Below are 22443 nucleotides of genomic sequence, written 5' to 3' on the forward strand. Positions count from 1 at the left end.
ACTTTTTACAAGGGCATGTAGGGATAGGACGAGGGGCAATGGTTTAAACCAGAGCACGGCAGGTTTAGATGAGACATGAGGAAGAAGTTCTTTACACGGAGGGTGGTGAGACACTGGCCCAGGTTGCCCAGAGAGGGGGTGGAGGCCCCATCCCTGGAGACATTCAAGGCCAGGCTGGATGAGGCTCTGAGCAACCTGATCTAGTTGAAGATGTCCCTGCTGACTGCAGTGGGGTTGGACTAGATGGCCTTTAAAGGTCCCTTCCAACCCAACACATTCTGTGATTCTAGGATTACTGAATAATCTGGGTCTCTGGCAATGGCGAGACGTGGCGCTGGAGTTTGTTTGGGCCCCGGGATAGATGCTGAAGGTAACAGGGTTAACTTTATGCCTGAATATTGAGGGTCTTGATGGATCTAGCTGCAGAATTCTGAATTTTCTTACAGCGTGAATTGTTGTAGCACGGTACCCGGTGTCACCCTGACCAAAAACTCCATCCTGGCTTCAGAGCTCTTCCAGTCTGGGGAAACACTGAGAGCTGAACTGGTTTCCCAGCGTAATGAAATATTCCTTTCCAATACGTCAGGCCTTCAGAGGAGGAAAGGATTTCAAGAGCATCTTGGGTAGTAATTTGTCTTCCTCGCTGTAGCCTGAGGCTGTAAGGTGGATCAGAGCTCAGCTGAACACGCGCTGTGGTTGCTTATGATAAAACTGCTGCGGCTGCCCTCCCCTTGGACCAGGAGAGGTGGTGATGGACCAGCTGGATCTGCCGGGTGGGATGAGGTGATGCTGTCCGCTGGGTGCCGCAGGGAGCTCTCTGAGGATTTAGGGTGGCCTGGCAGAGTTCGTTGTGCTCTTTATTTTCCTTTCTGAGACAGTGTGTTGCTGAAGCTCTCGCATGGATTTGATTTCTGGTTATGAGCACCCTTATCTGCTCCTGTAGCCATTAGCTCTTTGTCTTGCCCACGCGGGAAGCTGTAAGTTACTTCATCCGATAAGGCTTTTCTTATCAGCTCTGACGTTTATTGTGTTGAATTCAAATTATTCTAGGAACTATAAAAAAGGGGATGGGAGTTACAGCTGAGAGGTTATGTTCCTCTTCCTTGCGCAGACCAGCGAGATGTCAGTGGAAAGTCTGAATGTCTCCATGCGTCAAGCTGGTTGTGTATCGTGCCTAGAAAGAAGCACATGCTCCGAGGTTGTTTTTTTTTTTTTTTCCCTTTCCTTCCTCGCTTTGTGCAGCATCATGAAAACACTCCTTTTGGCCTTTTAAACCCATCAGCCTGCTTGTGAAATATTCTGAGAAGCTTGGGCCGCGTTTGCATCACTGTCAGTGGGTTGCATCCTTTTGGAGCGGCTTTGATCTTGCTTACTCCGTGCTGAGTAATTTACACTCCTCTCACACGAGCAGCAGCTTCAATGGATACGCCGCCCTCTGAGAGTCTGGCCCTTGCAGGCTTCTCTCAGTTTCTCCTAATGGTAAGCATTTAAATGGTATTAAAGCTGCTTATCCGACTCTTGTGCTTTTTTAGAGTCATTAACACCTCTGCCAAGAAAGCGTAAAACTCTAGTAAGTCCGCTGGTGGCACTTTGCGATGGTTTGAGTGGTTACCTGGAGTGCGGGGGACCGAGGGCTGGGCTTCCCGTTGAGAAGGGTGCTGGTGGTGGCCACAGTGCCGGTGGCTGGGGAGCTGGTGCTCCTATGGCATGGTGGGGGTCACCCTCGGGAGGTGGTGTTCCCCTTTGTCCAGGGATCAGGGCTCCCTTTTGGGGCTGAGATCAGGCACCTCAAGTTTTTATTGTGGATTGTGGTGGTTGTTTGGGTTTTTTTCCCCTCTCTGATTCCCCAGGGGTCAGAAATGCCCATCTCGCCATGTTTGCCGTGTCCAGTTTAGTGGCACGTTCCAAGTGATGTCAGGAATTTTCTTTTAAAGAATCTGTGCCGTTCTGTTACAAGGAGACATTGATGTTTGAGGGTGATCCGTCCATGTAGTGGTCCCAAAAAAACCAAGCTGGCTTTGTTCTTCACCTTGAACGTTGTCCTGTGCAGCAACAGTGCCACAGTGGTTTGACCTTCTTCATGGCCCCTGAGAGGTCCCGCTCTTGGTCTGTTGAGCCAGTTGAGCTCTGCACTGAGTAACGGGAAATTATCATGACTAATGTTAGGCTGGTAGAAAAAACTAATAGAGGTGAATAATAGCACAAGATACATGGAAATCAACATTTTTCTCCTTGGAGGCTGCAGATGTAATCCACTTAATATTCTGTGGAACACAAGATTAATTTTCTTCGGCATAATATACGTTGAGGGCTTCTCTTTTTAGCTTGCTGGCAGAGGCATTGCCGCGTTGCTAAAGCTGAGGGTAAGGGATTAGGAAGATGCTGACCCAACTTCCAGAGGATTCAGAAACAGTGAAATCTGGCCGGAGGAGATTAAACTTCTCCCTCGCCGGCGGGACTTTTCTGCAAGAAGTGTGGCTGGGACTGGGTGTCTCGCACTGGGATGGCCCTGCTGCGTTTGCTCGTTGGGCTTTGTTGTGTGGTAGGGTATCTTCCAACTCTCTGGATGCCTAAAATATCGAGGAATGGATCGGATTTGCTTGGACTTTGTGTTGAAACTCTCCTGGTGGGCTCCCGGTGCAGAGCCGGTGTCTGCGGCGTGTGGAAACCAGCTCCAGCCTTGCGCTTGCCCTCCTTCACAACATGCCTTTGCTGTGATTTAAACTTGCAAAGCTTTTCAGAGGTTCCTTTAAAATAATAATAAACCAAAACCCCCGTTCTTTTTCTTTCACGGGGTGGAAAGAATGCAGTGACTTGCCAAGCTTAAAGTGGAGTAGATACAGCAGAAATAAATAAATCAAGCCCATTTATTTTAAGTTGATTAATCTGATATGTTCGTAGTTTTCTAAAATAAAATCTAGCCCTGGAGGGTTTAGCAAATCAAATAACAATAACGGCAATTAATTTAAAAGCAGTTATGAATGCTTCCCGTCCCCGTTTCACATCCCTACACCCACATGATTAATCTCGCCGCTTATGACTGTGGGCCAAATACTGCGTGGGGATGTGTGGTTGTCTCTCTTGGGTTGGAGAAGGTGGACCCAAAGAGCTTCCTCCACGCCTGAGCATGGGGAAGGCGCGTGGGCAGGGGTGAGATGTTGGGCTGGTGGATGCTGGGCTCTTGGGGAACCCTCTGCCTGCAGGAGGGCTTGGTCTGCTGCCGGGTGGGATTTCTCTGTTGAAAAACCAAGTATTACGGACTTCTCCGCCTGCTTTGTTTGCCCATTTTGTACTGGTCTTCAGCAGGCTGGTACCTGTGGTCTTAACACGGCTTGCTTTGCTGCTGTGTGCATGTTGTGTTAATGTGTCCAGCCTGCTTTTGTGAACTAATTAAAAAAAAAAAAAAAAAAGCAAAACCACAACCAACCTGGAGCTCTAGCAAAGCGGGTTTTGCTGTGCGGAGGCCAGGTAATGTCACGGCTGGCTCCAGGGAGCAGAGCCACCGAGAGCTCCCGAGGTGCCATGGGGCTGTGACTTGACAGGGAGCTCAACTGATCCCGTAAAGCAAAACGGGGTGGTTGGATTTACAGGGCATCGTGGTGACTTGCCAAGCAAACCCAATGCGCTTTCCAGGGATGCCTGTGTGAGAAAGGTTCCTCTGATTTCTCTTAGCTGAAGTGCTGTTGGAATGCGTGTATCAAATCAACTTCACTACATAATCCTTGCCCCTACCCCGAGTTTAGTAATTTGGGACAGGGGGATTTGAAATAAAAAGCATCTCCCTGAATTTACAAGAGTTTTGCCACGATGTAAGGAGCCACCAAGAAATACGGAAGGCTCGCTTGTGGGAAATACTTTACAACCTGGCAAAAATTTATTGCAAATCGTTTCAGCAACTGTGGATTGTCTCTGACTTTCAGACCGTTTTGGTTTTTTGGCATGCGTGAGGCAGGAACTTGCTTTTTGCTATGGGACCTTGTTTCCTCCCCCCGGCCCCCAGTTTAAGTGAGCGTCTGTCAAGATCAACCCTTTGGACTCCCTGCCGAGTCTGGCATTATTGGAGGCAGCCTGTGAAATGTAGGAAAAAGGTGAGAAGCCTTCCCGGCAACTTGTTCGCTCCTGGGTGAGAAAAGGTCTTTCCAGATACACAGCACACAAATTAACATGTATTTGCTGCTCTTTTAAATAAATTTGCTGCTTTGTCAAGACAACTCTGTGAAAAATGTTTAGAACGCACGGTTTGAGGAGCTTGTTGAGTGTAGTTGTGTTTTTTAACAGTCTGTTGGCCGCGTCTTGGAGAGGTTTGCAACTAGTTGAACGCTCAATAATTCAATGTTATTTGCTCCCCATGTTATCCTTTTTTTGAAACTATTGCTACCGGAGAGTTATCTGATCCCCTCCTGCTCACCAGCCCTTGCAGAACCAAGTGTAAGGAGGTGACGAAAAGTGACAGGCTGTGGGTCAACTCTTTGAAAAGCACTAAACCAGCAGATGACTCCGTCTCCAGATGATCTGTGAAAACTGGACTGGCGTGAGAAACTTGTCTGAATCCGGTAGAGAGGCGATGTTCCTCCAGACACCTATATAGGGACTCTAGCCTGTCTTCAATAAAATATTAAAAAGTAATGGCAGTCACTTTAAACTGGGATGTAATGACTTCTGATGGGCAAGGCTCCCCACCCACCTTGTCTCTCTGAAGACCAAGGTGTAACTCCTGCTCTGTTGGGGTGGTATGAAGGGTTCCCGGCATCTCCACAAGACCAAGCCCTCCCAGGTGCAGTATCTTTGGCTGTAATGCTCGTCTGCTGCTGCTGGGGAAACATGAACGGTCACAGCTCTGGCCCAGATGCCTTCTCAGCCCTCCCTTTTCTTTAAGGCTCTCTGAAGCTCCTTGGCATTCATGCATACGTGCCCAGAGTGTATGTTGGTTGTTACAGAGATCCCTGCAGTTGAAGGCTGTGGTCTCTAGGTTGTTGGTGCCACAATGACACAACTGTTGCATCCCTGTCAACTTTTCCTTGGTCAGCTCAGCCCAAGTCTTCAACAGGCACAGAGGTGCAAAACCATCCTACTTTCAAAAATCAGAGGGTTTTAAGATTGCTTTGCTTTTTGTGCTCCTAAAAGCACCTGGAAGTAAGGCATTCTCCCATTTTAAGGCACTCCTCTGGCCATAACTCTCACTACAAGAGAGGAACAAGGCTCCCTCTTCTTGACAAAGGCAATCCCCGATGGGCGACCTCAGCAGCCTCCTGTGAGGGCGGCAGAAGCTGGGATGTCCGGCCTGCAGTCGCTTGGAGAGGTGCAGATGGGCTTCTGAGCCCCGTACAGACGCCCACAGACCAAACCACAAATGTGACCTGAATTGGAGGCTGAAGTTTTGCCTGTATACGAGAGAGGGCTTTGCTTTTGGTGTGAGCTTGGCAGCGACCTTGCTTTTCAAAGTGTGCCTCTAGGAGTGGTATGTGAAGAGGCTGCAGTTCCCGAAACAGCTGCTTTGGTAAGTAATTAAACCAACTCCTCTGAGAGCCCATAAACCTTTGACAGCATTTACTAGTAGGTAGCAATTTCAGCTTGATGCAAACATTTGCTGGATGAGGTGAAACTCTTTATTTCTCAGAGGGATGAGATCTAAACATTTAGGAATAATATCTTACTGGTCTGAAACTGCAGATAAGTGACTTCCAGTGAGGAGAGTGTCCAGCTGCTGCGCTCTAATTGATGTCTGCATCCGAAGAAGTGCGGCACAATACTAGTAGTGACTTTAGATCTTCTGGGGACTATAGATATGATTTATAATTGGCACTCTAGCTTTTTAGAGGCACTGAGCATAGCCAAGCCTTTTATATATTGTCCCGTTGAAGTTGTGTGCTTGAATTAGGCATATGTTGAAGTGGCTGATTGTACTGGGGCTGCATTCATCTAACACGGCGTTGGAAACCTCGCTTAGCAGTAGTGCTTTTGCTGGTGCTTCTGGACTGATTGACTCCTACCTCTTGGTGAACAGCCTTCTGTGAACTGGAAGGAGGGCTCATCATACAACTGCAAACAATTAGTGGAGACCTTCCTGGGGATCTACGGGATGTACTGTAGAGCTTTAAAAATGAGAAAGTGCTGTCCGATTTGGAGGGAGTCTGAATGAAGAATAAGTACAACTGTGTTGTCTTAAGGGGTATTGAACATCTCAGCATCTTCTTACCATAGTGAGTCTTGCGGAGGACAGACGTTGGTCTTCATTAGCTTCAAGTCAAAACTCACTGCTTCTTGCTTGAGTGACGTCAGGACTAGATGGAGTCACCTTGTTGCTAGCAATCCTTAGGTCAGGCTTTTGAAGGAATGGAGAGGAGGCTTGTACCCTTCATGTTTTGATTAGCGTAAGTGTGTATCTTGTGGTTGGCTTTTCCTTAGACCGGTCTGCTTCAGCGTGCCCTGTTGGAGGAAGGTTAGCTCTATATGTGTCAGTGTAGTCATTGGTGTCCTCTACTGGTGTCACTGCTGCATCTTGGGCTGTGGGACCCACCGTCTGCAGTGGTACAAGTGGTTTGGTAAATCTGTTTCCAGGTCTGTACGTGTTCCTTACTGGCTTGGAGCTCCCATGTTTCCTACTTTTGGAGAGTGTAGAGTGGCTGCTTTTTCTGTTGACATGGTAGGAAGGAGAAACTAGGTCAGAAGAACTCTTAAATTTGTGTGTGCAAGTGCTAGTCTGTGAGCAGGAAATCTGGAATTCCTGGATATTATTGTAGCTTTGTTGGCTTGGCCTCAGCAGGGCCAAGTGGGACTGGACTGCGTGTGTGCATGGGGGATTTTTTCCTTTCCTTCCTTCAGTGGTGGTGTTGGCTATACCTTTGCTGGCTGGTGGCTACGAATCCACACTTACATCTTAAGTTGAACAGGTAATAGTTGAAGAAGTAATCCGGCTTTATTGACTGAAAAGCCCAACGTGGTGATTAGTTCTCATTTAGTTTTGCTGTTGATGACTATTGGCAGGTCTTAACGTTTTGGAAAGGAAAGAGATGCACGTGTGGTGGCTGGAGCTTTCCTGCAGCGAGAAGCTAGGGAGAGCAGTGTTGGAGACCCAGGAGAGCTGATGTATGGTTTAGGAAGAGGAGATGGGCAGGACACAGAAGTGGCTCTCGGCAGGGGCTGGAGGAACGGCTCCTCCTGAGGTGCTGAAGAGGAACGGTTCAAACAGATTTGTAAACAGTCTTCTCTCAGCTGTCAAGCGGAGAAATCTTTCTCCTGTTAATAACATAGCCTTGACAACAGTTTTTCTTATGCTGTATAGGAGTGTTGTTTCTCGACTAACATCTTGGTTTAAGATACGGAGCTGGGTGTTTGGGGGTGAGGGAGGACAAACTGCTTCTTCAACATGAAAACAAAACCCTCGTCGGGTTCCTTATTACTCTTCCAAGTAGAGCAGCTTGTATTGCTTGAGTAGGCAGGAGGTGCAGTGGTAGATGGCATTGATGATAGCTTGTCTTGTGAGTCTCTGGATGGGTGGGCGAAGGAGGGGAAAAGTACCAAAGCTAGGAGGAGAAGACGTGAGATTAAGCAATCCCGGTGAAGACTGTGTAGCATCTAGTAGTCCAGTGTGGTTCTGCTTCATTACTTGGCTTGTAACCAAAGCGAAATACCTCAAAAAAAATAACCTGTGCAGCCTGTTGAGGTTTTTTTTGCACTGCTTTAATTAACGGGCGGGCTTAGGGCTACGTCTGCGTGGTGAGAAGGCAGTGTTTGGAGCTCCAAAAGCTGATGTCACCACCGCCTTTTTCTGGAAGTTCCCAGTAACTCGATCAATGTATTGTTGCCGCGGCCTTTGCCTTCCCGCTTTGCGTGCCACTGTCTGCGGCGATGTTAGCAATCCTCTCCTGGCTTCTGCAGTCCATCATCCTATTACTCACAGGGCTGTTAACTAGAAGTGCCTTGGAGATGGAGACAGCTAGTTGATGACTAAAAAGCAACTGTGTCCTCAGGTACTCTTCAGACCCCTCCGTTTTTCTCTGAACTATGTGCCATCTGGGGTAGCTCCCCCAGGGTGATCGGGACTTTGTTTTGTCAAATCATACAAGCGCTTTAATTCTTGTTGTAGAAACCAGTGTAAAAAGTATGGCAAAATGGGTGAGTTGATGTGTCTTCAGAAGGAACAGCAGGTGACTTCTTAGAGCTTGAGGTTACTCGGGTCCTGATGCTTGGGAGATGTGCGTGGCTGTCTACAGAGTTTCTGACTTTGCTAACACGAAGGATGGCTTCAGAGACTGTGGTCTAGCTCAGGCATTTGGCCTTGGGAAACAAAATCCGGGCAAGTAGATATTACGTGGACTTAAGGCTTGATCCTTACACTCGTTCTTCATAGTGATGTTTTGCATAATTGGAAATACATTGCCCTGACGACAATTTTACGTATCAAATTGAATTGCTGAAGGGCTTTTCTCTCTCTCCTGCATTCCCCGCAAAGCCTTTCCCACACGCTGAATTAATGAGCTGCCTCTCCTGGTAGGAGCTTGCTGGGGTTTGAAGACTCGACATTCTCCAGGCAGTTGTGTAGGTACGCTCCATCTCAAGACAACCACTTGTGTTGAGGGTGCTGCTCACTGCTGTCAGGCCAAGCTGCGTGATGCCGGGTGGGATCACGGCTCTTCTGCGTGCCATGGCAATGCCGTTACAAGAAACAACTGCTTGTGCCGGGGGGGGAATGACCCATTGGTGCTTCCCAGTGCCAAAAATCTCTCCCTGTGACTGCCAGGACATGTCTAAGCTGAGGCACCTGCTCCCAGGCAGCGCTCACGGGGCTGGTGTTGAGGGCTATGGGTACCTGGCTTTGTGAGCCTGCTTTGGTTCTTGAGGATGCCTGATCAGCTTAATGGGATCTGCTGGTGAGGCCGTTCTACTACGGAGCTGGAAGGCAGAGGCTCGTAAAATCCTGATGTTTGGAAGCGTTACTTGCACCGGCTTTATTTGTATTGGAGATTAAAAAAACCTCTCCTCGTGCCATGGAGTTGCTTCAGCTGACTGGTGCCTGGGGGTGCTCCTCTGTTACTGACCCATAGCTGGGTGCTGCCTCCAGTTGCGCACTGCGTTTCCCTTCTCTGGGGTTACAGCATTTGCTTAATGACTGGTTATCTCCGTGATTTTTTGGCTGGAAGTTGTCATTAGCCGCTCAGAACTGGGGGACTAAGTGCACAATGATTATAGAGGCTCTGATCTCTCGTTTCCCCTCCCGTGCGTTCACAGCAATCGTGGTTTAATTGACGTGCCCCTCGGTTCCGCCCCCCCCCCCACCCCGAGCATCTCTCCGCTGTCTCCTCCTGTAACCCTTCCTGTTAGATACCTTTTGTGTGGGCTAGAAGGGAGAAAAATGAGGCTTCCTCAAGGAAAATGAGCAAGTTTGGTATACAGACTGTGTATAAATGCTTCTTGGCGTTGGTGGACATCTGCCTGGCCGTGTTTAAGGGCAGCTAACTGGTGATCCACTAACTTGGTAGTCACCATAGCCAACACCAGTACATACCTGCAGCCCTCAACCCTGAGCTGGCTTAGCCCTGGATGTGGATATTACTCTCTAAATAGTCTCCTCGAGTGAAGTGTTGGCTCTTTTGTGCCTTGGGCTCGTTGAGACGTCATGGAGTGGGTGAGGACATCTTTCAGCTGTAGTTGGGCAGAGCGGGGGGGTTTTAACCAGGAGCGTGCTCCTGCTGGGAGCCCCGCTGCTGCCTGCTCCACGCCGATAAGCCCTTCAAAAGGGATGCCGGTTTTGTTGCTGAAATTTGGATGCATCCTGCTTTATCATCCACGTACAGAAGTCCCTTTTCTGATAATGCAGCAGCGTTAAATATACTGTGGACTCTGTTGTTTTGTTTGGTTTTTTTTCCCCACGATGTTGCTGGAAAAGATGATGCTCTTGCCTTGTTCTGTGTCTCAGACTGGTTCTAGCCGCTGAGACTTCGCTACCACTGATTTTCCTGGTGGCTGGGTGAGGAACATAACAATTTCCCACTTGAATTTGAGCCTGTGGTGGCTGCAGCTGTGGAAGCAGGGGCAGGTCCTGGCACGGGAGAGCTCGGGTGCCAGCCCGTCCCTGGCTGGAGGACCACCGAGTCTACGCAGCCCTTGCCACGGGGGCCGCTATGTAAAACATTTCCCATCCCATGGGCAACTGAAAGATCCTGTTGTTGAGTGTTCCGGTGCTTTATGAAGCCTGAGTTTGCTCCTGTGTCTTCTGGCACAAATTCAGAGTAACTCGTCCTCCTCAACGAGGCTTTGTGTGCCGTGGTGGGCGAGCGGCCGTGCCGGGGCTGGTGGCACCTTGGTATGGAGAAAGCTACAGCTGGGCTCTTCTGGGAGAGGGGCACTGAGCCTGCACCACCCCAGAAAGCTTACTGGGAGGGAGGGAGGGACACTGCTTTGGTACAAGGGCTCTCATCCGAGCCCTGATGCTACGACAACCCTGCAAACCCTTTTCTGCCTGAAGCTGCTGTAGAGCTGAAAATTATTTGTGGGTTTGTCTTAAACACTGGTTTTTCCTCCCCCCCGCCCCCCCATTTTAAACAGTGCACCTTCTTTTCCTAAACTAACAGATCACCTCGTTTTATTTTATTTTTTTCTTTTAATTTATGGGCTTGTTCTTTAGTCCAGATGTTTTCAGTTAAAAAATAAAACACGGTAGTGTTTGTGAGGGCAGCGCGGGGTGTGGGAAGAGGCGGCCGCCGTAGCGGCGGGAGGGTCTCAGCCTCAGGGACCGCGTGTCCCTCTTCCGTGGGGAGAGGACGTGGGGAGGAGGTGGAAGGTGCCTGCTGGAAGCAGCTGTGTCTAATGGGCTCCGAGGGCAGCCCCAGCCAAGCGCAACCCGGCTGGCTGCTGGGAGCCCCGCTCTGCAGCGCGGGCTATATTTGGTCTGGGATTACTCCCTGCTCGGCCTGGATTGGTCCCCGCCGGAGCTCTGCAGGCGGGATTGCTTTTCCCCTGGCTGAAGTAAAAGCCCCCATGAAGCGTGCATCCGTATCTTCCTCCCTCGCTGCCCGCTCCAGCCTGCCCTCGCTGCTCTCTGGTACCTCCTGAAGCATCTCGGCTGGGGCTTTGCAAGGTGCAGGATGTCCCCCCCAGTACCAGGGACAACCTATTCCCCAGCATCATTAAGATGCAAAGCTCATCTCCGCCTAGGATCCAGCCCAGGAGTGGAAAGAAGGATTTTTTTCCCCGCCTGCCCACTCCATCCCCTGCTGTATAACAACACATCACTCCTGGGCACCAAGAGCGGCTGTTGGGGAGAAGTGTTGTCCCTCTGACTGCCCGCTGCATGGACCGAGGAGGGCAGGGTGGCCGGGAGGAGAGATCCAGCTCGCTGCCGGCATTCCCGGCGTGTTGCCGTGGCTGTGCCGAGATGGGGTGTCTTGTGCCTGCAGTCAGGAGAGAGAAGTGTTGCTCAGCTCCGTGCCGCCAGAGATGGCTGGTTACCTTGGCAATGCTTCTGGAAAAACGCGGAGAGGGATGGAGGGGGGAGACGTGCAGCAGAGAAATTGCTCGGCGGGTGGGAGCTGGAGCTGTGGATGGTGGGAACGGTGGGGGAAAGCCCCCCTGGTGCACAAGCTGCCCCTGGCTGGCACAAAGCTGCCCTGGCCAAAGTGGGGTGGTGGCAACCTCGACAGGCGTGGGGCTGGTGGGTCTGCAACCAAGTGGTGGATGGACTCGGATAAACCTGGCGGAACACTAGCAGTCGTTGGAGGAGTAAGAAGTGACCTGGGATGGTGGGAAGGGGTACGCTTTGGTTTGAGGATTTGTGTAAAGAGGCTGGAAAACATACTGTGAAGAGCAGTTTGCTTTATCAGAAATGGCCAGCTGCTTCCCTGGATGTTTCTCTGAACCTCCTGATCATCTGCCCTAGGCACAGCTTTCTTCTCCCTTAATCTCCTAGTGAATATTCAAAAATAGATATACTTGTAGCACTGGAAAAGCCTCTTTCAGGGTTGTTTCAGCACTGCAGAGAACAACCCTTAGGAAAGAAAATAAAAAAATAAACAGCAGCTGCTGCCACGTTTCCTCCCCATCCTTTTTCACCCAGGTTATGGAAACACAGTGCACCACCAGTTCCCTTTCCCATCTGTTTGTGGCATTTCCCTGCCTGGTACCAAGGCAGTAAAGCCATGGGATGTTCGCACCTGGCTGAGATGCTGGGTGATAGAAACCTGTTGTGCTGCAGCTTCATCCGCTGAATGTTTGTTGGCGTATGTTTGCAACAGGGCAGAATTGTCCTCGGTGGTCTCCAAGCCTTCTTCAGAGCAGCTTCCCTGCCCTTAGCTGCAGATGGTACCACCAAAGGCTGAGCTTGGGCTCCCTGGTGGCTTCCCACGTGCACAAGATGGAGAAACAGGCAGAAGCAGGATGTGGCATTTCTAGATGTATGGGGTGATGAGAGGGTTGCAGTGACCCTGGCACGGAGATGTGCCGAGCTCCAGCAGGTACGCGGCAGTGTGTGTTCTGGGCTGAGTGCAAAGGTGCCTCAGTCACGTCAAGGCTTGGATTAATTGACTTGCGGTGTTATTAATATGTTGAACTGTGCTTCTCAGCTGCTCACAAAGACCCAGTGTTTGACTTTTGGACCCAGAAGTCATCTTGAACCGATGCGGGCTTTGTAATGAATGAAACCTCTGTGTCCATGGCACGGTGGTGGGTGTCCCTCTCCTGTCTTCCAAGGAGTGCTGCTGGCTAATCCGCCTTTCCCTGTTAGAGCCATTAACGGACCCATCTGCGTCCTCTTGGATGGCAGCTGGCAGCCCTCTGCTCACTGGGACGCCGACTTGTTTGGTACCTAAAGTGTCTCAAAACCCAGCAGAGAGGGTGGTTGGTGCCGTGGGTGCTGGGGTCGCCCATGTCATGGGTGGATGGGCTGGGTGGTCACAGGGATGCTGGGATGCCTCTGCATCCACCAGCATCCAGGGGGATCGCCTATCCGAAACTGGAGTGATGAGTACGGGAGAAGGAGGAGGAGTGGAAAAGTATAAATAAAGCTTCTGGAAGGGGAAAACCCACCAAGAGGAGAAAATAGCAGCGCCGGTTTATTCTTTTCCCACCCTCCCTCATACCTCTCGGCTTCTATCATCTCTCAACTGTGCCGGCGGCTTCTACACGGGTTTCTGTGACCGCTCTTCCACTAGCGGGGCAGGAGGGGGCCTGGGGACAGGTTTTGGTGCTTGGGTGCCACCTTCCAAATCATTGGCCCCTCACGACAAGAAAGATGTTGAGGTGCTGGAGCGTGTCCAGAGAAGGGCAACGGAGCTGGTGAGGGGTCTGGAGCACAAGTCCTGTGAGGAGCGGCTGAGGGAGCTGGGGGTGTTCAGCCTGGAGAAGAGGAGGCTGAGGGGAGACCTCTTTACTTTCCACAACTCCCTGAAAGGAGGGTGGAGCAAGGAGGGAGGTCGGTCTCTTCTCCCAAGGAACAGGCGATAGGACAGGAGGGAATGGCCTCAAGTTCCCCCAGGGGAGGTTTAGACTGGATATTAGAAAAAAGTTCTTCACCGAAAGGGTTATCAAACGTTGGAACAGGCTGCCCAGGGAAGTGGTGGAATCACCATCCCTGGAGGTATTTAAAAGTCGGGTAGACGTGGTGCTGAGGGACATGGGTAAGTGGTGGATTCGTCAGAGTTAGGTTGATGGTTGGACTCGATGATCTAAAAGGTCCCTTCCAACCTGGACGACTCTATGGTTGATTGTAGCACTGCCCTAGATCTGCTCGTCTCGGTTGACAAACCGGGAACATCAGTGGCCAGGATGTACCAAACCAATGATGACACTTAGGCCAAGTAATACTAATGCTGCTGACCTCAGGAACAGACCTGGAAAACCCTGTCTTGAGCCCGAAAGTGACATCCCACCGGTTACCTTGTTTTATTCCAAAGCTGATGCATCAGAAAACCAAAGTTTTAATAGGAAATAATTGCTATTGCATTTAAAACATACACTGAGCATTCGCATTTCCAGCAGATGACCGTCGGATAGATCAGTGCTTGCTCACGAGTGCCAGGCCGGTACCTCCCAGTCCAGATGCTGGAGGTGGGCAGCACTGGGCAGAGCTTCTGCTCATCATCACTGTGATGCTAATGCCTGGGCAGCCCGAAAAGCCTAAAACGCTCAAAACATTTGTCAGTGAAATGTTGCACTCTCTTTGTCGACCGTTTATTCTTGCAGAAATCTGTAAGTATTGTTTATTAAATATAATTATTGTATTTTTTTTTTCTTCCTTTTCTCCTAGGATCCTGCGGGAATCTTTGAATTGGTGGAGCTTGTTGGCAATGGTACCTACGGGCAGGTCTATAAGGTAAGGCCTTCATCTGAAGTGATCCCGTTTGCCTTGGCCGTGTGTTGAACGTGGTGGAGCATCCTAGCACATCGTCTTGGCTAGGTTGGACCTGTTCCAGGCCTGACAAGAAGCCTTTTTGAACTCCGGCTTTTTTGGTCTTGTGTGCAAGTGCCATGTAGCACCCAGAGCTCTTATTATAAGCAATTCATATTAGTTCTGAAACTGTCACTAAAAAATAAATAGCGCTTTTTCTTCCCCCCCACCCCAGCTGCTTTTTATTGATTATCTGATGAGGAGGGGAGTGAAAAGTCTGCGCTTTAATAGATAAATCTCGATCTCTTCTAAGAGCTGAGTTTACGGCCGCAATAGGCTGCCAAATGAGTTTGCCACAGTCCAGTGCTCTGCTCGCACGCGGGCTGGCGGCCGCCTTCCCACCAGCATAAACCTGCTGCGGGAGAAACAACAGTCGACAGCCTTGCTTTCGACGTCTATAAACATCTGGAAGCAGCTCTCCGGGTGAAAATAGTGAGGGGACTGTGGAGAACAGAATTTTAAACCCATGGACTTGTTTACAGAAGTGCTTAAAATGTCCACCCTCCGCTAAATTACATCACCCGTTGCAAACACCTCTTAGAGCCCCTTCCAGTCCCTAAAGGGGCTACAGGAGGGATGGGGAGGGACTCTGGATCAGGGAGGGAAGCCACAGGACGAGGGGGAATGGTTTTAAACTGAAAGAGGGGAGATTTAGATGAGATATCAGGAAGAAATTCTTGGCTGTGAGGGTGGTGAGCCCCTGGCCCAGGTTGCCCAGAGAAGCTGTGGCTGCCCCATCCCTGGAGGGGTTCAAGGCCAGGTTGGACGGGGCTTGGAGCCACCTGGGCTGGTGGGAGGTGTCCCTGCCCAGGGCAGGGGTTGGCACTGGGTGGGCTTTTAAGGTCCCTTCTAACTCAAACCATTCTATGATTCTGTGATTTCCAGAATTTGTTGTCTTGGTGGGGTGTTTTTGTGGATGATTCTTCTGGGGTTGGGGAAGGATCGAATTATTTCAAAGTCTGGGTTTATCTGTGCGTAATATTTTGGTGGGGAGATGTTTCTCGGCCCGGTTGCATGAGGAATTTGCCAAATATTTTGGGTCTGCTGGGTGACAATAGCTCTCCCAGGTCCCATTCTCCAAAAACTTCTCTATGAATGGGCACAAGTTCTGTATATACGTGTACTTTTGTGTTTGTGTGTGCACGCAGAGATCCTGTTTATCCGTGGTGCCCATATTCTTGTGTGACTATAGAAAAGAAATATATTCACGTGCTTTTTCTTGGTCACTTGGAAAGCGCAGCTCTTGCCTGTCAAGCGGTAAAAGACGGCGGCGAGTTGCCCCTGCTGAAGAGAAGAGGAGGGAGGGTGCTTAAAAAGCTACCTGTCAGGAAATATTTGTTCTGAATTCTGGTTTCCTTCCCCCCCTTCCTCCCACTGCTGGGGGCTAATCCCGCCAGTATGAGGATAGAGGGACTGAAGTGAACCGAAGATGAACTGGAACTTCTGGACTTTCAAATGTGTGATTTTTTGAACTGGAATAAGTTGCTTTTTTTTTTTTCCTCAAAAAAAAAAAAAGGCAAACAAAACAAAAAAAAAAAGAGGTAAAAAAAAAACCACACCAAAACTATTCTTATCAAGGTTATATTCCAGGGAGCCCTCCCCTCCGGTACTGGTCGTTTTTCCCCCTGTGCGCTCCCCGCCGCGGGAGCTCCCTTCTGAACTGTTTTTCTTCTCAGCTGCTAAAATGATGGTAGAGGGTGACCTAATTTTAACTGGTGCATATTTCTAACAATCAGTGGAAACTATGCGCCTTTAACGGCCTTTTTGAAAGCGCCGTGTTTTTGTGGAGAGCAGAAACGGGAAATCAGCTAGCTGGTGCTCTGCTGGTCCCGTTTCCGCTCGCCGTCTTTGATTCTTTTGGCGCGGCTGTATGTTACCTCAAAATTGGAGGGGGAAAAAAAAAAAAACCACCCAGAAACGTCCAAGTGTAGGTTTTCCAGGAGGCGAACGCTTCTGTGTTCCCTTTTTCTCCTGCTGTACAAGAAAAAAATATCCTCTTAACTGTTTTTAACTTGCTGGGGTAATGGGATTGTCCTCGGTGTGATTCACTGGGTACCGGTGCCAGGCGGGATGGTGCTGGGGGGGAACGCTGCTGTCCGAACCAAATTAGTAAGTATTGAGGTATGAGTTGAGGCTAAGACTGACTTCAGAGCTCTTAAACTGAAGACTTGGAGTAGCACCCGCTCTATAAACAAAAGGAGACTTTGATATAAAGCATACATAACTGTTTATGATGTCCCACCCTGAAACCTAGCGCAGAAATGAGACCTCGGCCATTCTTTTCCTCCAGATCCCACTGCTGTATTTATCTCTTGCAGCAAAACAAAAGGATCGACTTTCACGGCACACAGACCTCCTGGCTGCCTTCTAAAACAGCCTTCAGAAGTGGTCCATACCTAGGAGCAGTGTCCTCTGTAATCAGGTGCTTGTTCCACCACCGTTTCAAACCCATCTCTGGTGGGTTTTTCCCACCCCTCTGTGCTGGTGCTCCCCGAGGTGCACCATTGCTCACCTCCCAGAGGTTGTGCGTTGTCTCTAGTTATATTTTCAGATGTGGAAGGAGTAATTCATTGAGGTGCCCGCTCTGGTGCTGGCTTCCTAGCCCAGGCTTTACAGGTCCAACCCCTGTGCTCTCTACCAGGAGCATCCCTGGTGAGCATCACCTCAGCACGGCCGGTCCCTCTCTGAAGTGAGCAGAGCAGCAATCCCGTTGGGAAGAGGCAGATGTGAGATGCTTATTCCAGGCAGGGGAGAGCATCTTACGTTTGTGTGCTGCAAGACTGCCGAAACAGGACCGCAGCCCTGATGTTTCCCCCAGAAAACCTGACTCAGCAGCTGTGTGGCCACGTTTGTGTTGGAGACTACAGGCGGTGACCAGGTGGCCTGGCCAGGACCTGGAGGGACATGTGCAAGGTGCAAACCTCCCATTGATCCCATGGGATAAATCATAGAATCTTCATGGTTGGAAAGGACCTTTGAGATCATCGAGTCCAACCATACACACACAAAAAAACCCAAACCCCTACAATCTCTGTCACTAGAGCATGCCCTGAAGTGCCACATCTGGATGTTTCTTAAATGCCTCTAGGGATGGTGACTCAACGCCCTCCCTGGGCAGGCAGTTCCAGTGCCTGACCACTCTTTCAGTAAAGTAATTCTTCCTGATATCTAATCTAAACCTCCCCTGCCGCAACTTCAGACTATTTCCTCTGGTCCTGTCATTGTTCACCTGGGAGCAGAGGCCAACACCCACCTCTCTCCAACCTCCTTTCAGGGAGTTGTGGAGGGCAATGAGGTCTCTCTTCAGCCTCCTCTTCTCCAAGCTAAACATGCCCGGCTCCCTCAGCCTCTCCTCATGTGACCTGGTCTCCAGACCCCTCACCAGCCTGGTAGCTCTCCTCTGGACAAGCTCCAGCACCTCAATGTTCCTCTTGTACAGCGGGGCCCAGAACTGAACACAGCACTCGATGTGAGGCCTCAGCAGTGCCGAGTACAGAGGCACCATCACTTCCCTGCTCCTGCTGGCCACGCTGTTCCTGATACAAGCCAGAATGCTGTTGGCCTTCTTGGCCACCTGGGCACACTGCTGGCTCATGTGAAGCTGGCCGTCCACCAGCACCCCCAGGTCCTTTTCTGCCGGGCAGCTTTCCAGCCACTCTTCCCCAAGCCTGTAGCGTTGCTTGAAGTGCATGGTTATGTTGCTCTGATGACTAGATGATACCGTAGACTGACAAGGTGGGGAGCCTGAGAAATGTCTGGTAGTACCACGGTAGCAGGAGCCATCAGAGACCAGCGGTTCACGGAGCCAACCTCTGGATCTGCTGTGTTGGAGAGGCTGGGGAGCCCCTGCCACAGCACATACCTTCTCCTTGTTTGTGGGAGAAAAGATGTATCGGCCAAGTCCAGTGGACGTTAGGAGCTCCCACCGGGAGTGCACCCCTCTGCCGAAGCGTGGGCACTGGCGTGGAGCTGGCTGCACGGCTCGCTTTGATCCTGCTTTCCAGGTCATGATTTGAAGGTCCCCTTCAGGTGGTACACAACGCTTCTGTAAATCAAAGCCTTCTCCCCTGAGGCTTGAGCTCCCGAGGCCAAGGTAGCTTGTTCGCATTGATCTCTGTATTTTCAAGTGAAGGCCTTTCTCTGCGCCGGACCGCAGGTTAAAACATCGCTGCGGTCCTCCCCGGCTCTGGCCGTACCCTGGGGACACCTGAATGCCGCGACCTGCTCTGCTTGCTCTCCTCTAACCCCGACCACCCGCCCTTCGCTTGGGATAATTGCAGAGAGAAATAGCATTCCTTGTTCACTGCTTAACAATCTCTTGTGAATAGCTTGATTTTTATTTTAATGAGGGACCGCACTGGTGATGGTTTGTCTCTCTAATTGAATCGGCAGCTTTTCTTTATTTTCTAATAATCCTGCAGCTAATCTTACAGATTGTAAACTCTTATGATAAGAGACTGAGAACTTGCTAGCGCCTGTGCCAGACGTTGTTGCAGTAGGGGATTTTTGTGTCCTTGGTTTTTCTTTTCTCTCTTTTTTTTTTTTTTTTTTTTTTTCTTCATTTAAGGTGTTTAAAGAAATGACTAACAGGGATACAATGAGTTGGAGTTGGGGAACTGAGCCATCGCCTCGGTGTTTTTTAGGAGGTAGCTGATGGCTGAAAGCAAAACTGTAAACATAAAAATCACTAAGACCCTTTGGAGCATGATCTAAAGTGTGAGGAAATGCTGCTTTTATGTTCCAGAACGTTGTTATTACTGCTTATCTCTACTTTGCATTGGAGAGTAAGCAAAAAGTCCTTAAAATTCTGTGTGTGCTTAGATTGCCTGGATAAATCACAGCATGAGGGCCACAGCCGCTGGTGTGTCCAACAACACCAATAAATATGGGGGTTGAAAGCAAAAGGGACGCTGGGCTGCTCGGAAATACCTTTCCAACAGGTCGTTACAAGGCGGGGGGAAGGCAGGCAGTGGGCTGCTTATTATTGTGCACTGAATATGTTAAAAACCCAAAGCAATTCCCCGGGTGTTTTAACCCTGCCTAGCCACGGGCGTTCCCGCGCTGGCCTGTCACCAAAGCAGGATTTTGATGCAAGCCTTTGCAATAACGGGGGAAAAAAAAAATAATAAATCAGTAAATAGGTCAGATGGTAACCTTTGCCTCTCTCATCTTGTGTAGTTTTACAGCGTTGAACGGGGAAATAAATGGTGTTGAGATTACAAACTCACGTGCTTCTTCCCAACCATACCAGGAGGACAACGGTCGTTAATGCCAAGTGCTGCGGGCCCTGGGGACGCGACTCTCCATTTACAGCTTCAGCAAGGCTTTATTTTACAGGGTACAAGATACAGTACTGTGGGCTAACTCCGTAACTGCACAATAACTATTGATTGTTTAATTAGCTGGTAAATGCCACATAATCGCTAAGCCATTACGCAGCAGTATTCCGCGCTCTGAAGTAGAGCGTGTGGGATCCGGCAGCCGTGGATCTCGCAGCTCTGGCTCCCCGGGGAGCTCCTCCACCGTCATTGCGGGATGGGGCAGAGCAGGGGTCACCCCCCAGGAGCCACCTTGGGGTGGCCACTGGCCGCCTCCAGGCAAGGCGCCCGGCCACGGGCTGTCCCTCTCCCCCACCAGCCCAAGTTAGGCAGCGTTGGGAGAGGACACGGTTTTTGCAATTGCTCTTTGTTGCGCTGTGTTGTGTCTGCCTGGGGTTACAACACGTGGCGGGGTGGGGAAGGATGAGGAAATGCTTCCCAAGGTCTTTTGTCAGGGTTTATTTCTTTATTACCCAGCTGGCGTTTGCCGGAAGCCAGGACTGATCCACCTGGAGGCAACCCGCCAGGTTTGACCCAGTGGATGAAGATGTTGAGGTGTGTGGGTATGAGAAAGTGAATAAAGCATTTGAAATCCAAGGCGGCCTGTTGCTGGAGAGCTGGGAGCAGCAGGGCCGCCGGGACACTTTGGTCCCCGAGTCAAACCCCTGAGAATGTCCCGGACACAAGCCTGTTCTCAGTAACGTTGTCCTGGAGTTTGCGGATGCCGGACAAGGAGGGATAACGCGTGTCCTGCCCTCCCGGGTGCTGTTTGTCCCCGCGCGGCAGCATCCTTCCTGGTGGCACCCCTGGCATCCCGCTGGTGAGGTAGAAGGGGAATATACTTTTAGAAGATTGTTGTTTTTTTTTTCTTTCTTTCACATTTTTTTTGGAGGGGAGGAACGAGAAAACAAGCAATGTGCAGTCTGTGCCACGTTTAGGCTGGCCGTGGTCTGGCTCAGCCTGGCTCCGCTGATCAAGTCTTGGGCCCTTGCATCAGCCCCGGTGAGAAGAGTGACTCTGCAGGCTCCTGGGTCATTATTAGCAGTTCAGATAATTAGCCTGAGTCAAGAATGGCATTAATTGTTTTTAATAATGCGTTGTGTTATTGTCTCTCTTTCCGAAAGGCTGATGGTCAGTAGTTTGGTAATTAATCACTGTTGCTTTTAGCCGTGTGGAAGAAGTTACCATGCTGCACACAATTAATATTTCCTGGGGTTTGTTGCTGTAAAGAATTAATCTTGGTTTTTGTACACACGGCTTTTATAGCTGAAGACTGACCGCTGTGCCTTGCTCGAGAGACCGGGCTGAACGCACGCGGGCCACGCGTGGTGGCTGCAGACTGGGCACGCTGCTGGCCACCCCTCGTCCCATCACCCGTCCGGCGGTGGTGGCTGAGCATGCCCGGGGCATGCGGACCTGGCTTTCCTGGGCCACCAGAGTAATTGAGAGCCCCCGCGTCTTGCTATCCAAGCAAACAGCTCTAACCCTAGATGGCCAGCTGTTGCATTTGGAGGGGCATTCCAAGTTATTTCCCTTTTCCCACCATCTTGTTGGTGTAAAATGAATTGCGGTGCTGTGAAGTGTGACTTGAGCCAGGTAGGTCCTTCTAGTGTCCCATCCTTGGCTTTGGGTCCTTCTTTTTGTTTCCAGCCTCTTCAGAGACTGCTTTTGCTACACGGAGGACAGGCTGAGTGTAGCCCCATGCGTATGTGTGTATAATGGCCATCCCTCCGCGTGGTCTGATGGTTGCCGCAGACAGGGGCAAACACATGAAGGGTTGGTCCCCTCTGATTTCGGTGGCTCCCCTCTGATTTGGGTGACTCCCCAGCTTTCCCCATGGTCTGGAGCCTGCTCCATAGGGCTGAGCCAGGGAACCACCCTGCAGTTAACTGGTGCTGAGCTGCTGTGCCCCATCCAGGGCTGCTCTTTCCACTGGGATGGTTTTGGTGGTGGCTGGGACCACTCACATCCACGTCCAGATACGGAGCCGCGTGGGTGGGCATCGGCCAGCTGGCGTCTCCAAGGTCGCATGAGGGCCGTGCAAGTGTGAATGGATTTACGAGATTTACAAGCTGCTTTATAATCCTTCCGTATTACAAGCACGGTATTAAATATTAAGCCATTGTTTCCTCTGGGATGACTCCCTGTGCCGGCAGAGAGGACGGATGGTGCAAGGATGCTCATCGGGGCAGGGGTCCCGTAGCCACCGGCTCTGGGTCGGTGCTGTGCTGCTTATCAGCTCTTCTTGGGTTGCGGGAAGAGGCTGGGCTGGCGTATTGGTATGCGATAACGCGTGGTAGCGTTATCGGAAGGAAAACGGGCGACCTCAATTCTGTCAGCTTCCCAGTGATGTTAAAATATCTCTAGAAGAGAAGGTCCTTTCCTTGCTGACTCGAATGGGGGGTTTGTGTGTTTCTGAAGCGGGGACTTGTTTTTGCCATGCAGGCAAGGAAGTCTTAACTGGAAAATGCTTAAAATGATGTTTCACTCTGAGGGGGGGGGGGGGAAGGAAGGGGGGAAAAAAAAAAAAAGGCAAAAGCTTTGTTACCAGAGCAACTGGTACATCTTGTGCTGCTTCATTTCTCTGAAACACAGAGAGAGCCCTCAGCCCTCCCTCCCTCCCCCCAAGAAACCAGCCCACACACACCTACGCGCCAATATGTCGCATTAACTTCGCTGCTTTCTGAATAATATAAGGGAAAGGTGCTTTTCACATCTCAATCCTATAGAACTCAGGTTATGAAA

General features: G+C 50.3%; 1 protein-coding gene across 8 annotated transcripts in view; it reads left to right on the top strand.

The window, feature by feature from the left end:
• Positions 1-22443, top strand: part of TNIK (TRAF2 and NCK interacting kinase) — a 171733-nt gene that overhangs the window by 14674 nt on the left and 134616 nt on the right. For all 8 annotated transcript variants that reach the window (XM_074592060.1, XM_074592064.1, XM_074592061.1 and 5 more), the window contains exon 2: positions 14240-14305. In XM_074592060.1, the coding sequence (XP_074448161.1) occupies positions 14240-14305 (66 nt within the window). The remainder of the gene's footprint in view (positions 1-14239; positions 14306-22443) is intronic.

This window comes from Larus michahellis, chromosome 6 (assembly GCF_964199755.1).
Source record: "Larus michahellis chromosome 6, bLarMic1.1, whole genome shotgun sequence".
Classification (NCBI taxonomy): domain Eukaryota; kingdom Metazoa; phylum Chordata; class Aves; order Charadriiformes; family Laridae; genus Larus; species Larus michahellis.